Source organism: Vigna unguiculata, chromosome 8 (assembly GCF_004118075.2).
Source record: "Vigna unguiculata cultivar IT97K-499-35 chromosome 8, ASM411807v1, whole genome shotgun sequence".
NCBI lineage: Eukaryota > Viridiplantae > Streptophyta > Magnoliopsida > Fabales > Fabaceae > Vigna > Vigna unguiculata.
This window is the reverse complement of record NC_040286.1, coordinates 37,924,759-37,942,321: the sequence shown is the minus strand read 5'-3', so window position 1 is coordinate 37,942,321 and position 17,563 is coordinate 37,924,759. Positions and strand designations below refer to the sequence as shown.

The window sequence follows — 17,563 nt, the reverse complement described above, 5'->3', positions numbered from 1 at the left end:
AAAACTTTAAATATAAAACACTATTATACTAATAACTTTAAGAAAAACTAATGTTTCTAAATTATTATCTAATGAGAGATTAATTTAGACACTAATTAATTACTTAATAAATAAAATCTTGCTAGCAATGATAATCTATAATCTAATTCACAGTCACAATATAAACTATTTTAGATATCAATAGTTTTAAATTTATAAATTATTATTTAAATTAATCAATACTTAACTGATTATAAATTTTCGATAAAATTAATTGTTATTTAATTATTTTATCGTAGTGTCCATTAGTAAAATATATTATAAACATGAAAATGGTTTTACAGATAATTTAATTTAAAGAAAAATACTGAACTAAGAGATATAAGTTCTTATAAAAGTATGTAAATTAAAATAAAAATAAGAATAAGGGAAGTATATAAGTCAGACCCACCTAACCACCCAAACTTATATCCCATTATTGGAATTGGACCTTTCTTCTTGCACTTCTATAATTTCAATCCACATCTCCATAATTTTTAAAATACCAATTTTGTCCTTGTATAAATAAATTTAGGCATTGAATGGTGGTGCTAGTAATAGTGCTTGGTGATTGGTGTCGGTACATTTTTTGTGAGTGTTTCTGGTTTTCGTTTTTCCCTTTTAATTTTGGATTAAAATTTGATTTTTTATTGTTAACCATTTACATAAATATTTAAGAATTTAATCAAAACATTTGATATAAAATATAGTTCGCATGCACTAATTCAGCCTAAACAAACCCAACACATTAGAGAGAATTGCTTCCTACACCCCCATTTTTTCCTTCATGTATCCCCATAGGACATGATAAAATGATAGTTTTACCCTTTCTTTCTTCCTATATGTCAAGTGGCAGCGTACTTCTTCAACTCCATTGCTACCACAAATCCACCACTGTGAGAAAGTTGGTGAGGAAGGAAAAGAAGAAGCTTGAGAGAGAGGAAGGAGAAGAAAAAGAAGAAACATCATAGAGAAGGGAGAAGAAATCTCAAAAAGAGAAAAAAAAGAAGCTTAAGAAACACTAAATTTAAAATTATTTTCTGAAATATTTAGTGTGATATATACAAAAAGTACCTATTTATCTTTGTTATGTTTGGTGTTACCTATTGCATAACTTCGTTAAGGTGACTAATTGTTCGTTGACATATATTTTTATAATTTTTTGAATGATCGTCCCATCGTAGTGATATATATATATATATATATATATATATATATATATATATATATATATATATATATATATATATATATATATATATATATATATATATATATATATATATATATATATATACCTTGAACGGTTGACGTTCAAATTTTCATGATTTAGTGATCATGGTCGATCGTTGTACAGACTCGTACATTGTAACTTAGTCGTTCAAGTAACTTCAATCAATTAACGTTTGACTGATTGGTTTTATAACTTTTACGATATTATACTATTCAGAATTATTCTAGATCATCCTCTATCAAGATCTCTAGAGGACTAATCCATATATAACAATGATGATTTATTTGAAAGGGATGGTACAAAAAGTCCCAGCCTTTGGTGAGTAAAGTAAATTACAGGAAAAAACATCAGAAAAGGATATGTTGAAGACAGTAAAGGAGAATTTGAGGGAAGTTGAAAACATTTAAGTTTAATTATTACATGTGTAGTTGCATAGAATTTTCTCACCAAATGTACACGCTTATCAGTGTTGAAATTTTCCAACCTACATTATAAAACCATATATGCAAATCCAGAATGCACCAACTAAATTAAATGAACAAAACACTTGCATACTTAAACTATATTAACAAGTATCTTATTATTAATATACTATAAAACAATTTAAGATTCAAATTCATATCGCAAACAAAGTTACTGAATCTAATTTCTGATTGCTGCGAAAAACAATCTCTCTCCCCGGAAACGCGTTACGTAATTGTCGCTCTTTCTTTGATTTGAAAAAACAAATTTGAGATTAAAACCTTTGAATGTCAACATCAATCAGAAGTTTCTATTTTTATTATATAAAATTTGTATGATAAGGTGATAAGGTGCATCGGACGCAACGTGTCACATTTCACATTTATTTGATTAATTTATGTCAGATACGATTAAAAATAATAGTTGACTGACTTTGGGTCCTTTTACAAATTCTACCTTATTATATAAAAATTAATTTCACAAAAATTCAGAATAATTAGTAGTGGGTGTGACATTTTAGAAAACAACTTTGAGACTGATATTGATAAATAACATATAAAAAATATTGTTTTTTACTATTAAAATAATATTTTTAGTGGTTACGGAAAGAAGATAGAAAAGTAGGACAAAAGTGATAGAAAAGCAATAAAAAAAGATAGAGGTTAATAAAATATATAAGATGTAAATTATAAGGAAGATTCTCACATAAGTTTCTTCTATGTAACTTCTTAAGCACTCTAAGGATATTCATGTGTGTATATATATATTCACCATACACAACACTTACTATCCCACCATTTGTGATCAAGTCAATATCAGAACACAAGGGCATGGATCATTTGAATCATCCGAACTCAAAAGTTCATCATAATCACTCACTATCCCACAACTCAACCAAGAAAATGAAGACTTCAATCCAGTTTCTGCTCTGTTTTTCTCTGTTCTGTGTTTTCTTCTCTTCACTTCCTCTGTTCCTTCAATTCGCGAACCCATTCCTCATGCAGTTCTTTACCTACATGGTTGAAAAAAGCTACATGTTCCTTCTCTGCAATGGCCTTCTTGCATTAATAGCCATGAACTCTGCTCTGGTTTCTTCCTCTTCACCACCAACCACTCATCACAGTACAGAACACCCTGCAGTGGTTGAAGCAGTTGAAGCAGTTGAAGCAGTTGATCACACAGAGAAAAGTATTCTCTCAAACTCGAATGAATCAGACATTGCAGTTGCAGCACCAATTGCAGGTGAGGAAACTGAATCCCCAGAAGAAGAAGAAAAGGTTTTGTTCATTGTAGAACAAGAAAATGTGGTATCATCGTCGTCATCAGAAATGCAAGAGGAGGAAAATGCCGTTGCCATCATTGAAGAAGACGAGGTTGCAGTGGATGACAACGAAGAGTTGAACAAAAAATGTGACGATTTTATTAAGAGGATGAAAGCAACGTTCTCTTCCAATAACTTGGAGCTGCGAGCTGTGGAAAGTTTCTATTTTTCGAATCAGAATTCGCTGGTCACTGTTGTTAATTAAACAGTTAATCTCAGAGTTGGTCCTTTTTTTTGAATTAATGACTTTAACTAACATAATAGTTTGTCATAGGTTTCCAAGTTTTTGGTGCTTCTGGCTGCACATATTTTTGCTTGTAGCAATGATACATGCCCTCCTCTGCATGGTTCTGTCAGACTATGTTGTGTGCTCTGTTTTTTGGACAAAGGTTGTTGTATGTTCTGTTATCTGTGTTGTGTTCCAATGTGTAATTTCAAAAGGAAACTATTTTGTTAAAGGCCCATGTTGTTTACGATTTAACTTTAACAGTGTTTCTTTCTTCCCAGAATGAATATTGTTTAGAGTTTAGACATTCAATTTGAATCCAATGGAATCTGTTCAATCTCATATTCTTTTATAGGTAACATTATAATATACGAAATAAATACAGTTTAATTATTTTTTTAGTTTTTCTCAAAATTTCTTTAATAGTTAATTTAGCTTATGGCATTATTATGATTTTGGTAAAATTTTTTAACATATATAGGAGACTGAACACGATTTTCCCTTTTAACATAATTCAACTTATTTTCATATTTAATTCTAACATAATACAAGTTAATAGTTGTTTTGAATTGAGGGCGAATTGATTTCAAAATGGTACATAGATAAAAAGCAAGTTGAATAAAATGAGCACTCAAATAATAAAAAATAATAAAGTATACTTTAATCGAAATAAAACAAATAATCTAATGCGTCTCGAACAAGTGTTGTACCTTGAAATATCTCAACATCAATCCTTGATTCTTTGAAAAAAATGTTCAGTGTAATCATCATGAACTTTATCTTCAACGTAAAGAAAGAAAAGTTTTGTATAAATTTTAAACTAACAACGGTTTTATCCGCGAATTTTCTTAACTATCAGTAGTAAGACGATGATTTTCATGAGGATATTTAATGTCTAACTCAATTTCAGAAAATCGACTTGTAAGATTAGATTTACATTGATTTATATACTCTTAAATCGCTTTATCTATAGTTAATGTGGAAATTTCAACACTTTCTTCATCCTGAGATATATATATTTTGTACATAAAACTAAACACTAATAAGTGGTTCGATAACAGGATAACGGTCCAATAGCGACTGAAATAACATGCCCAAACAAATAACAAACTTTCTAATAGTGGGAATGATATAATAGACCGAATAAATGACAAATCTTGTTAGAACATGTTCTAACTCATAAATCTGATACTATGTTATGTAGTGAAATTTAAACTCAATTCAACCTCCTAAAATCGGTTTGTAGAACAAAATTTACACCCACTTATATACTTTTAAATTTTAAATTGTATTATTTTTAGCTAACAAGAACTTCCACCCATGATTGCTTACAATTTTCAGAATAATATTACATCATTTTTGTGAAATCATGATTGAGATGTGGAAGGTAGAAATTGACTAGGGGTGTGACAGAATGAAGAAGGGATGGAGTAGTTTCTTTCACCGAACAGCATTTATACTTATATTGAAGATTCAAACGTTGTGTTTCTGAACTTACCCTACTAATTTGACACGGTCCTTTTCGTTGGCAAAGAAAACACCAAGCAATTGTTTACTTGACCTGTGTGAGTCAAAGTCTTCCGAGAACCAACAAAATCATAGCCATTGTTTTTAAACAGAGACAGAGACCTATTTTTCCACAAAAATCAATTCAACTTTTGAGAATGCTGCCCTACGCTGTTCTTCATTCATAAACACATGCACATCGCTCTCAACTTCAACTTGTTTTTATTTTGAACACAAACCTTTTCAAGCCACGCTGATATATACAAAAATAAAAAACACAAAAAATGAAAAATAATAATAATAATTTATCAAAAGAAATAAAATACTTTAAGATGGACAAAGCTATCCATAAATAAAAGTGAGGTTTAGAAAGTTACTTTTACTTTTTATACCATCATAATCACAACCAAAGCATCTACTATCTAATATATTAAATTAATGAAATTTATATTTTAAATTCAAGCCAATGTAAATCACTTGAACATAATTTTCTTTATGGTAACTGCTCTTCCACATAATTTTCTTTTTCTATGAAACCTTATAAATCACTTGAACTTCATGCATGACTTTCAATCAATTTTCTTCATAATAGTAGAAAAGATTATGGAAATTGGTGGTCAATGTTTTTGGTCGAGATCTATTAAGCAATTTATGAGTCACTCTCATTAAGCTCATTCATAAAGACTTCAGATCAGAGCATGTTTTTTAAACTCATTTTTAAAGTATCTATTGGGAGGATTCATGAAAACGATTTGATTTGGTTTGGCCAAACGACTTTATTGAAGAAAATAAACTCCTATGTAATGCTTGTTGAGAAAATTATGTTCAAGGGATTTCATTGGATAGATTAAGTTGAATTTTTTAAAAATTTTATTTATCAAAATTTTAATTTACAAAAATTAGTTCAAGACTTTAAATAATTCAATAAGTTAAGTACGTAGTAACAAATATGTCAAAAATAATTCAAAATATATAAATAGAATCTATAACACAAATATAAAAATAGTTTCATATTACTTATATATCAACCACCCAACCTATATATTGGTGAAGATTTGGATTGGATCAAGTTTAATTCAATAACAAATAAATATCAATTCAATCTATTTGAATACCGATCTAATAAACATTTCCAATAATTACAAAAGGAATGATACTATATCCACTAGAATTTTGAGTTATCATTATATAGTGAATATTAGTAATTGTCATTAGAATTCTAAGTGATGTTATTATAATACAACATCTCTTGTATTAGTTTCTAATTTATTGTACAACGTTGATGATATTTTGGCCTATTTTAAGAAAATGACATTTTTGACAAAAACAATTCAACCATTTTACAAAAATTTAGCAATATAAGATATGAATTTAGTTAAACCATTGTATATTTGGCTAAAGTTTTATACAACTCATCAAATTTTACTTCTTATTTATCAAAAGTTTCTGGAAAATGTTTTCCGTAGACAGAGAGATGATTGAATTTCAAAAGAAAAAATTCTGGAATTGTTTACTAGAAAATAAATTTTGAAAGCGATATGAGAAGTGATAAAATATAAATGAGAAGCGATAAGATATAAGAAGAAAATGATAGGATACAAGAAGTAATTCATCGACTTTTATTGTCTAATAGCTTATATTTGGATTTGGATTCTCTAACTTCCAAGCTGCCAAAGTTAAATTGCATTTGTAAAAAGTGGAAAGTTTGATGAATATTTATATTAGTAGCACTTCTATTTGATTCTATTTTACACTAGCACTTAACATTTTTTTTTTCAAAACTATATTTCACCATCATGTCAAAGTGCTCCCTCACTTCACTTCGTTTTTGCTTAAACTTTTGTTCCCATTTTTGATAGTTAATTTGAGAGCAACTTGAGTGTGTTGCTGAATGAGGAATTCCTAAGTCTAAAGAATAAAACTCCACGTTTAGGAACGGACAGGAACACACCTTTTATATATGCCTTTTAGGACTTCGTTAAAAGTTACAGCAAGAAAGAAGGCATGTATAAAAAATGAACACAATTGAATTCAGATCAGAAAACAAGACAATTCGATAAAACTGTGCACCTAACTAAACTTTTTTCCCATATGAAGGAAAAAAATAATGATAAAGAGGACAGTGAGGCATCAATGTCCAATCTGTTTTATAGTTAAGATTAAGACAGAGTTCCAAAAATGGCGATTGATCCTATATTTCAATTATCTTACACCGAAGAAATTCCATATTTATTTTGCATCAGTCACCAATAATCCCCACAAGAACATACGCCATCATCAAAATGGTGAAATCTATTTGAATCTCGTAAAATTATCTGCCGGTTAACAATCTTTGATATGTATTTGAAAGCCGTGTGACAGTCACCACAAACCCGAAGGTTCTTCATTATCCTAATTGGTAGCTCAGATTGGCGAGTGAGAACAAAAGCAATCGCCAGTTTCTCACTGTGATAGCTGATAAGCTCTTCTTTGTTTTCAAGCTCAAGATCATAGAGTGCATATTTGGTTTCAGGCACATATCCCATGCCCCTCATTTTGTTCATTATCTCCTTGAGTTTTTCATAGATTTTTTCTTTTTCTGGGTGTGTTTGGTCTCCAGCCACAAACACATGAACTCCATCCTTCATGGTGACCCAACTACACCCAGCTTCCTTCTTCGCTGATGCATTCCTCATTGCTAACCTAGCCTCTGCCACATCTTCCCATTTCCCACTAGCAGCATGCATGTTAGAAAGAAGCACATAGTTCACAGCATTCTGTGGCTCTAACTGAATAACCATCTTGGCAGCCCTCCGACCTAGCTCTGTATTACGGCTATTAGCTCTACAACATGCTACCAAAATTGTTCTCCAAATAAGGGCATTAGGATCCATTGGCATTGTTTTGATGAATTCCTCTATCTTATTAACATTACCTGCCCTCCCAAGTAGGTCTACCATACAAGAGAAGTGTTCCATTCGAGGAGCTAGTCCATATACTTCACTCATTGATTTGAGATGCTTAAATCCTTCATCAACTAACCCTACATGACTACAGGCAGATAGGACACCAACAAAACTCACATGATCTGGCAACTGGCCTTGCTGTTTCATTTGTGCAAAAAGCTTTAGAGCTTTCTCTCCATGTCCATGGCGTGCATAACCACAAATCATAGAATTCCAAGAATATATGTTCCTCACAGGCATCGATTGAAAGAATCTCGCTGCATAATCTATCCTTCCACATTTCGCATACATGTCAACTAGTGCACTGCCAACAACAACTTCAGATTCTAAACAAGCCCTTATGGCACATGCATGAACTTCCATACCACGCTCTAATGTTGCAACCGAAGCACAGGCACTAAGAACAGTGGCAAGCGTGAAGCCATCCAATCTTTGGCCCCTTTGCATCATAAACCATACCATATCCATGGCTTTATGCAGGATGCCATTGTGAATATATCCAGAAATCATTGAATTCCAACTGACTTCATCCCTTCGCTCCGACATTCTAGAAAAGATAATCTCACAGTTTTCAATCTGCTCACATTTCCCATAAAAAGCTAGAAGCGTATTCTCAATGGCATTGTCGTCAGCAATAGAGTATTTTAAGACTAAAGCATGAATTTGACGGCCCAGTTCAAGAAGAGAGAGAGAAGAAACTGCTGCTAAAATATTAATAAATGTTACTCTGTTGAGTTTCCATCCAGCTTGCATCATCTCCACGAAATATTTTATTGCCTGTAAGACTGACACGTCTGATGTTGCTAGTGCACCAATAAAAGAATTCCAAGAAACTTGATCATACTTTGGCATTAGAAAGAAGACTTTCTTGCACTCGTCCATATAATCAGTTTCAGCATACAACGTTAAAAGAGCATTCGAAACTGAAACATCCAAATCAAGCCCATGTTTGATCCCTTCACTGTGTATTTGTCGTCCTAACATGATCCAACCCAAACTTGCACACGAACTCAAAGCACTAATGACTGAGAATTTTGAGGGCACCATTCCATTACTCCTCATTGTATGGAAACAGGCAACTGCTTCATCAAATTGCTCATTGTGGTCAAGGCCAGAGATCATAGAGTTCCATGAAACAGAATCTTTACTGGGCATGAATTGAAAAACTGAACGAGCATTATCAATGGCGTTGCACTTTGCATACATATTCACAAGTGCATTTCCAATCAAAATCCAGACATCAACCAAGGCATTTCGAATCAGATAAGCATGAACCTCTTGACCCTTTTTCTTCCCTTCCTTTAAATCTGAAAATTCACTAAAAGAACTTAAAAGAACTGCATAAGATGGTGCATTTATTTCAACCAAATTGTTCATTTCCTTGAATATCTTAGCTGCTTCTTCACCATGGTGCTGCTTCGCAAGTCCGACCATTAACCCATTCATAGTCACTGCATTACGATCACCCATCCGTTCAAAAATCATTTTGGCAGAATCTATTAAACCGTGCTTTGCAAACCCACTGACCAATGCACTACCAACATATAAATCTTGTACGAAGCTAGATTTTTCAATCCTCGCCAGCATCTGCTCTAGCAAAGTCAGTCCACTGTCAACCAGAGAGCACGCAGCAGTTACTAAGCTACAGAAGGTATATTCATTAGGCCTGCAGGTAAATTCTGTAGCTTCCCTTTGCATGCTTGAAAATAACTTAAAAGCAGAAATTTCATCTCCCCTTCGACAATACACCGAAATTATAGAATTCCAGGATGCAGAAGTTTTAATTTTTATTTCATCAAAAACACGACGAGCGTCATCAATGGAGGCCGAGCAATGTGAATACATGGACATTAGCACATTAGACAACACCATGTCCGAAGCATAAGGAGATTTGGAAATTAAGCCATGAATCTCCATCCCGAGTTTAAGCTTATTCGGACCAATCTCCTGGCATGCTCGAAGAGCACTACCAATGGCATAGTGGTTTGGCAAGAGACCAGCCGAAATGACACCTTTGAATAAAACGCATGCCTCCTCAGGCATGCCATTTTGCGCATACCCAGAAATTAAACAAGACCACGAAACGAGGTTCTTTTGCGGCATTTCGTCAAACAACTTCTGTGCGGAGACCAAGCCTCCGACTCTGACATATATGTTGATGAGAGTATTACACCAGAAAACATCATTAGTAATCCCAGATTTGTAGATGTGCAAATGAAGCTGATGGGCATCTTCCACGCTACAAGAATCTTTGTATCGATGATATTCCAAATTCAAAGTTGGAAATTGGAGGTGGTGGTGGTGAGATGAGTTGCAGTGATGTAGCAACTGCTCTGAAAAAGCTAACTGGGTAGAAATAGCATGACTTGCATTGTGTAACAATCGTCTGTAGCAGACAATCATGCTTTTCGAAACTCTACCAAGCCATCATTTAACAGGATTCTTGTTCAGATTAAAGTATTGCTGCGCTTCGTAATCTCAACAATTTTCTAGCTTCAAGTACTCAAACCTCTTCAAAATCTGAGACTTATTTTACAACTTTTAATTTTTAGTTTAATACTTATCTTCACATAAAATCCACAAAATATTTCTTAAAGTGACACACTATGAGCTTAAAATAATTTATATTTTTAAATATTTCCTTATTATTAATGTTAATTTATAAAAAAAAAAATGCTGGTTGTACAATTTATTGCAAACTACAAGAGTAATTAGAAAGAAAAAGGTAAATTACAATAAAGAAGTGGCTGCATGGAAGCCAGGTCATTGATGAGTCGGTGAGATAAGGGTAGGATCCACAACAATATCCACAACACTATGTGATGGATTCCTCATCACTTTGCATTGCAACACACACACAAACACTCATGGCTGCCAAACTCACTCTCTCTTCTCCTCTTTCCTTCAAAACTTCTTTTCTGCCAAAATCACTTCCAATTTCTCTTGTTTTGTGCTCCCCAAGAACCAATGTTACTGGTGTTAAAGTTCATGCTAAATTAGGTAACAATCAATCAATCACTCTCACCTGACTTTGCTTCACTTTTATGTAATTATTATTTTTATTATTATTATAATTATCATCTTGTTTCCTATTCTGGTGAAGTGAATTAAATGATGTTGAGATGATAAACTTGGGAATGTGGCTCTGATCCTATTAGGTGGTGGAGACGAGGATGTCAAGAAAGGGGGCAAGAAGAAATTCATCACCAGAGAGGAAGAACCACAACAGTAACAATTCCCAGTTTTTTCACTTCATAAGTCTTTTTTCCCTTAAATTTCTGGTCACTCTTGTTTCCCAAGGCCTCTCTAGTAAATGTGTGTTTGGATCGTGATTACTGCTACAAAAAGGTTTTTGTTTGGCGCAGGTATTGGCAGACAGCAGGAGAAAGGGAGGGTGAAAATCCTATGAAGACTCCTCTTCCTTACATAATCATATTTGGTATGTCAACTCCTTTTGTAATCTTGGCCATTGCATTTGCAAATGGTTGGATTAAGGTACCTGTTCGATGAGACAACACTTCGTTGTCTACTCTATTTGTTAGTTCTCACGAATTTTAAGCACTTCTCAAACTACAGCAGAGAATTTGTTTACTTTTTCACTTATGTAAGGACATTATGTTACCTCTCGTTTTCATGATCAAGAGTTTTCTTTTCTCCTACCTCTGAAACTCAGGCTGAGAAAGCTACTTCATAGTGGCAGTTTGATGATCCTTATACAATTTTAGATTCAAAACAAAAGGAGAAGAATCAACAATGGATAAGGATTTTTTTTAAGTTGGATACGCTGCTGGTTGTTTCAAGAATAGCATGTTGTTGATCGATGCGTAACAGTTTTTTAACGACCTTACACTGAAACTGATAACATGAGAAGCTTGGTAACCCCATTTGTTGCATGGAAAATTAACAAGGGAATGTTGAAGTCCGAGATATTTAATTCTTTCTGCTTCTTTCTTATCAAACCAGGAAAAGAAAAAGGAAAGAGATTTGGATCGATAGTATAGTATAGACCTGCAGTTTTTTCTTATTTAGTAGAACATATGCTTGACATCTCTATAGTAACAGACTGTTCTCACAAATTTATGAGTAAAACTGAAGAAACGTAGCATGGTCTGTGGAACTTTAACCAATATGAAAACAAGGTTAGACTCGTTCATCAGAAGTAGAAAGTCATAGTTGATGTGTAAGACACTATTATATGCTCCACTAATCATTGAATTTCATCACAGCATGTGCAGTAAGCATATTCAATTAAAGCAGTGCAACAGTCAACCACTATGAAAAACTATTGTATATATATTGACCTCGAACTGCAAAAATAAAATCATATCCCCTGAAGTTTCTTTACAAGAAAAGCAATATTTCATTCACCTATTCCAATAAAATTCTCTACACATCAGATTAATGACCTTAACAAATGTTCTCATAAAGATCGCTTAAACGAGGCAAGTACAATAGAAGACAAACATCATACAGCTTCATCATGTTTCCCTGCGCAGGGACTTGTACAATTCAGCAGTAATATATTTGTGTTGAAACTTGTAAGTTGATCGTAGAGCCACAAATTGACCACTTTCAGTTTTGTGTATGAATAGATGATTCAGTTCCAGATGCGTGGGTCTATGGACATGACGATTACCACTCGTAGATGAAGGCTCATGTCTCATTGCCAGTGGTAGTTGTGGTGGTAGTTCTGGTGGGGGCTTGTTGAACTCCTCTTCATTTAAGTGTGAGTTATCATAACTCGATGGTGGTGATGGAGGATCTTCAAAATCGGATAAGTTTGCAACTATTTCTGGTATATAGTCCTGTGAAAATGGTTGATCATAATGCTGTAAGCATTCAGCATACAGAAAAGGACATCGAAAATGCATGAATAAGTATAATACATGTAGATAAGTTACAAGAGTTGAAGAGATTATAAGTTACAACCATATATATCTTAGATGTTAATTCACTCAATACTCTTGAATACGAGCAATAAATGCTATTTTGTAAGTGTAAGCAAATTTTTGTAGCAATGGGTTGAAGACTAGTGAGATCAACCTAAACTAGCAGAAGTTACAATCCAACACTTTGTACTTGCAAATGAATTCTAGTTCGTACTGTTCATATGATCTCACGACATCTACCCCAATAGTTATGCTTCAACCCGTGATGGATCATCATTTTAGAGAAAATTAAGGACATGATATATATTATCACCATTTATTAACACAATCGTGTAGCAGCTGAGTTAATTTGTTTCATAGTTAAAACACACTCAAGATTCTCATATGCAACAGAACATCTAGTTATAATTCATAATAAAAAGAGCAGAGATACTCAGAACAATTTTTAATTGTATGTGCACTACTATGTCTACAAAACAATGGCCGCACAACCATTATGTAAGACTAGCACTCTTTACCATGATCAACCCCAATAAGTCGTTATACATTATTCATTTAAAAAGTTATACTCAGCTAATCAGCAGATGTTTCTGTTTAATAATTGAATATTTATATTCTGAGACTCACTGTGCAACTTGCACCAAATAATGAGGTCTGAGTCAGAATTTATAACAACTATCAGTGAAATTGGAAAGTACACAAGTTGTACAACAGGGTTGGGTGCAGTAATGTATAAATGTTCACACTAATTATCCATCCACTTAGACATGGTAATGGTTTCCTCAGCAGACAATTTTAAAATAATCTTTGAACACGTGACTTAATGGATTTAGTATATTATTGAATAGATATTGTTCTTATGCATAAGAAAACATGGTCTCAAAATAAAGCTATTGAGGATGGTGTTGTTAAGATGCAACAGAAAAGAGATCATCTTCATTTCCTGAAAAATGAAGCAAACCATGAAATTACCTGCAAATCCAATATATTGTAGCCATAACCTGAATCATCAGAAGCCGATGGAAACTCTGGAGCATGTGTCAAGTAGCCATCTACAATGAAACGGTAATGATAGATACCTATTGGGAGTGTTTTAACTAGGACAAAATTTTGACCTACTCTCTGCAGGGGCTCCCTGACAGGACAAGGTAAAATTTGTCACATCATAAGATGAAGTAAAAGAAAAGCTCTGTTTGGAATTTAAAAGTATGGTAGATGGTTACGTGGTCTCCCAGTTGTCCCATGATCCTGCAACAGCAACACTGGTGGCTGCATGATTCCACGTGATCCTTACCCTTTTCAACCTTTCATAAATCACAGATTCTACATATCCATTTTGTGGCAGGGGTTGCGCTACCGCCGCAGCTCCTTGCAAGGCAACCACAGGTACCTTGAAAATAGCCATTTTAAATTTGGTGTTTCAAGGTAAATGTCCATTGTGTTCATGTGTTGTGCTGTACCCCTCGAGATATTTATGGTCACAATAGCTTCATTCAATGTCACTTAACTCTTAACTTTCAAGTTCTTCATCAGATTAAAAAAACATTAAATCCTTGTTGCATTTGCAGAAACTTTTATTGGTATTACCTGGGAGTGAACTAATGTTCCAGTGGCATGCATGTATCAAGTCTTAGATACTAAATTTCGTCATATGAATGGTGAACAAAAGTAGAATTCAGAATAGTAAATCCACCTTAAATTTCTATCACTTAATGTTTTCTCTATGAATAGCTGTACCATTCTACAAATCATTATTAAACTGTGAGCGCAGTCAAGAGAATGCTGAGAAGTATCCCACTTTCATGAGATGCTTATTGCTCACTGCTTGGATTAAATTTCACAGTATACCCTCTTAAAAGCTAAAACCCAAATGGATATACTTTGACAAACTACAACATTAAACATTAACCTATTTATTATATTTGAAAAGAGAGAAAGAAAAAGAAGAAACCCCATAATGTTTTTTCAGTAAAAGAAATTAAGAAAGGATCATCTAACTCTGACCTGGGGTTGTATGAGCAAGGGAGGTGACTGAACCAACGGATCTGTGAATCCGTTGGTATTACGAAAGAGTGCTTCAGGCCGCACAAATTTCATGTCTTGTTCGTACTCATAGTTTTCTTCTTCATCCTTTTTAACCCCAGAAGAGCCTTCACCATCCTTTCCTCTGCTGTTACTTCCCATCACTGAAAGTGGATGAAACCTAAAGTTTGATGCTTGCTAATCACTACTATCCTCAGAATCAAAATACCACAAAAAAACTCCAACACAGAAGCAGAATAGGGCAGATATTCATGTTCAAATGCGAGAGAACACGAATCCATTAGATAGAGAAGAGAGAATAAGAAAGCAATCTGGCATACCCATTTCAGTGCATAAATAGAACAAACCCTTGAAAGCAAACCAGGAATTGACTCAAGGCAGAAGAGTGGCATTGTTGTTATAGAAACAAAAAATAGTTTTTAATTTTTTCTTTTTTTAATATTTGATGAGTCTCTCTCTTTCTCTCTCTCTCTCTCCGGGTGCCACTTTTCCCTGCCTTAAAGCAACTGAACAAATATACAGAGTTTTATTCTCCAATGAATTTGGAAGATTCCGCAGGGGACTAATTATTATGAGTCTGGTTTAAAGGAGAATGTTCCCCTGCTATCAGGAACAACCAAACGCTGTCTAATGAAACTGTACATACTTTTCGCATGGTTTCTTGTCCTTGTGTTGGTCAATTATATTAAACCATTTCCTGTTTGTAAAGCTATCAAAACACTATAGTATATTGATTCGGTACCATAATGGATTACACCAGCTAAACGAGCTTGTTTTCAGCGTAATGGAAGTGAAGTCAAAAGCTTGTGGAAAAGTGAAACGACATGTGAAAGGAAAAGGTTCGAAGTTGCTACTTGTTATTTAACTAAACTCACAAGACAGTATCTTCAAAAAATAATAAAAAGGAAAAAGAAAAACATAAAACATAAAACAGCACTCTGTTGTGCTTCCGGTCTCTACAGGAAAGCATGAGTTGTTGCTTAGATTTGACATGTTAACTTTGTCTTTTTTCTATTTTGTTTGTAGCTCCTTGTCTTGCATGATAAAGTTTAATCATTTCCACACTAGTGCATTTCTTTTGCCAATAACAAGGCTACCCCAAAATCCACAACCCATCACATGGGTGCAAAAATAGAAGGGATTCCTCCTGGTTGAACTCAGATGATTTAACTTAACCATATTAAAAGTATTTTCATACTAAAGTAATGATTTTTATTTCAACCCTTTTGTTAATTTGGTGCAATATTATATATTTCGAGGAATAAATTAAGTTTTGTTGCAAATGATGCAGAAAGGGATCTGTGCCTTTGAGCCAAACACAGAATTTGAAATCCATGTTTTTATGTTGTGATTATTTTTGTAGCAGGTAATGACTGATAAGCTATTTTATATTATATAGTACATCGTATCAGATAAACAATGCATAAAGAGGGTCTTCTTGTGTTACAGTTCACTAGGCTCTTTGTTATCGAATCCAACGACGGTTTTTTTATCTTTTTCTGATGCATCTGCTCCCTTGAAACGAACAAGAAATTGCGCAATCAGGTGCTAACAAAACCCTTTTTGGAGGTTTATGACTGTGTTAGAGAACTCTTTTAAGTTACAATATACACTCAGTTTAAGGATCTGCATTTATAAATATGCCACTTGAATCCTCAAACCAACCATGCGTGTAAAGTGAATAAGTAGATTTGATTATATTAATCGTTGAGGTTATTCAATGAATACATCAAAATCATGATGTGTTTTTAAATTAAGGATGATCACACTCTTACACAGTGTAGGCAAAAACTCACCTTGAAGGGGCATTTTGTGTATCAGTGTATAATAAAAAAATACTGAAGCAAGGTTTCTGATTTTCTAGCATTAGCATTGATGCATGGTGTAAAGTATATATGGTTAGTGAAGGGGTGCCAAACCCAGAAAAATTCTCCACGAGCAAAAGTAGAGAGTTACGGATCTTTTGCATTAAATATCTGGTTTTGCGAATTGAAGATGCAACAGTAGCATCCCAAGATTCGAAAGTTGAAGCAAGCATGTGAAAAGCTAAGTGGAAGCATCAATAGATTCTTGTTTAGGTGTTTTGGAGTTACAGAAGTAGTTCCACCTGTTGTTGATGATGAACTCAACCCAACTTTACCAACCAAAGCTAAGTCCATGTGTGGTTTGTTTTATATTTCCAAAAGAGTGAGCATTGTCTTAATCCACTAAAGCTCGTGAGAGGTAATTATGGAGGAAGTGCGCATCTCCTTTTAAGCATCCAATCAATCATCACAACCTAAAGTAGGACGAATGATACCTTATTTTCATACTCTCGAACTCATGATCTTGGTTCTGATCCCAATTGTTAGAATCAAACGCTTATCACTTGATAAAAAACTATAATTATTAGTTAGAGCGTAACTTTACCTTGGTTCTGATACCAATTGTTATGATCAAACGCTTATTACTTGACAAAAAACTACAACTATTAGTCAGAGCGTAACTTTTTCTACTAAAGAGTGTAACTGTCCAAATGTCACGATTCGATTGTTACTCAACCTACTCACACTCTTTTGATGTAACCTGTAACACATTGTGATAAGATTTGTGATTAAAAATAGAATTAAATATGATCTAACTTGTTCGTTTTTATAAAACAGAAGATTTGTTTTTTTTTTCTGCTATGGATGTTCACTAATTTGGTCTGTGATGCATGATTAGTAATTGAGGGAAAGAAAGGAAAGAAAATAAATACGCCAAACCATCATTATCTCTGCTTATGTAATAACCACCTTAAATAATATGTCTGCTTTCAGGTAAAGTCATCCAAATTTGTTTTATTTTATTTTATATTCCCTTTCTTTCGGTTAATTTGTTGTTAAAGTCTTCAAAGGGCATTTGCATCTCAAGGAAAAAAAAAAATGTTTCGCAATTTGC

At 33.5% G+C, this 17,563-nt stretch overlaps 4 protein-coding genes across 6 annotated transcripts; 2 read left to right on the top strand and 2 right to left on the bottom strand.

The window, feature by feature from the left end:
- Positions 1 to 2,490: 2,490 nt before the first annotated feature.
- Positions 2,491 to 3,493, top strand: LOC114193616. The gene has a single exon (XM_028083484.1). It carries the CDS (start codon positions 2,545 to 2,547, stop codon positions 3,238 to 3,240), a length of 696 nt encoding a protein of 231 aa, XP_027939285.1. The 5' UTR covers positions 2,491 to 2,544; the 3' UTR covers positions 3,241 to 3,493.
- A 3,268-nt stretch (positions 3,494 to 6,761) lies between these two features.
- Positions 6,762 to 10,292, bottom strand: LOC114193693 (putative pentatricopeptide repeat-containing protein At5g09950). Its single transcript, XM_028083584.1, has one exon. The coding sequence runs from the start codon at positions 10,113 to 10,115 to the stop codon at positions 7,011 to 7,013; it is 3,105 nt and encodes a 1,034-aa protein (XP_027939385.1). The 5' UTR covers positions 10,116 to 10,292; the 3' UTR covers positions 6,762 to 7,010.
- Positions 10,293 to 10,446: 154 nt separating this feature from the next.
- LOC114194596 lies at positions 10,447 to 11,736 on the top strand. Of its 2 annotated transcripts, XM_028084933.1 has the most exons (4): positions 10,447 to 10,712; positions 10,871 to 10,940; positions 11,078 to 11,151; positions 11,386 to 11,736. In XM_028084933.1, exons 1-4 carry the CDS (start codon positions 10,535 to 10,537, stop codon positions 11,388 to 11,390), a joined length of 327 nt encoding a protein of 108 aa, XP_027940734.1. In that variant the 5' UTR covers positions 10,447 to 10,534; the 3' UTR covers positions 11,391 to 11,736. The 2 variants fall into 2 exon arrangements, with proteins under 2 accessions (XP_027940734.1, XP_027940733.1); XM_028084932.1 differs by lacking the exon at positions 11,386 to 11,736 and having other exon boundaries at positions 11,078 to 11,371.
- Positions 11,737 to 11,983: 247 nt separating this feature from the next.
- Positions 11,984 to 15,263, bottom strand: LOC114194595 (SNF1-related protein kinase regulatory subunit beta-2-like). Of its 2 annotated transcripts, none has more exons than XM_028084931.1 (5): positions 14,965 to 15,263; positions 14,606 to 14,804; positions 13,825 to 13,991; positions 13,574 to 13,736; positions 11,984 to 12,517 (listed from the first exon to the last, which is right to left on the bottom strand). In XM_028084931.1, exons 2-5 carry the CDS (start codon positions 14,783 to 14,785, stop codon positions 12,191 to 12,193), a joined length of 837 nt encoding a protein of 278 aa, XP_027940732.1. In that variant the 5' UTR covers positions 14,786 to 14,804; positions 14,965 to 15,263; the 3' UTR covers positions 11,984 to 12,190. The 2 variants fall into 2 exon arrangements, with proteins under 2 accessions (XP_027940732.1, XP_027940731.1); XM_028084930.1 differs by having other exon boundaries at positions 14,606 to 14,787; positions 14,965 to 15,262.
- Between the last annotated feature and the right edge of the window lie 2,300 nt (positions 15,264 to 17,563).

Excerpts from the sequence above, each read along its gene's own strand:
- LOC114193693 (XM_028083584.1), bottom strand. The coding sequence starts at position 10,115 with ATGATTGTCTGCTACAGACGATTGTTACACAATGCAAGTCATGCTATT.
- LOC114193616 (XM_028083484.1), top strand. The coding sequence starts at position 2,545 with ATGGATCATTTGAATCATCCGAACTCAAAAGTTCATCATAATCACTCA.
- LOC114194595 (XM_028084930.1), bottom strand. Across the intron at positions 13,992-14,605 it reads CCTTGCTCATACAACCCCAG|GTACCTGTGGTTGCCTTGCA; the intron begins GTCAGAGTTAGA and ends GCTATTTTCAAG. Across the intron at positions 13,737-13,824 it reads TGGGACAACTGGGAGACCAC|GGAGCCCCTGCAGAGAGTAG; the intron begins GTAACCATCTAC and ends TTGTCCTGTCAG.
- LOC114194596 (XM_028084932.1), top strand. The coding sequence starts at position 10,535 with ATGGATTCCTCATCACTTTGCATTGCAACACACACACAAACACTCATG. Across the intron at positions 10,713-10,870 it reads TAAAGTTCATGCTAAATTAG|GTGGTGGAGACGAGGATGTC; the intron begins GTAACAATCAAT and ends TGATCCTATTAG. Across the intron at positions 10,941-11,077 it reads AGAGAGGAAGAACCACAACA|GTATTGGCAGACAGCAGGAG; the intron begins GTAACAATTCCC and ends TGTTTGGCGCAG.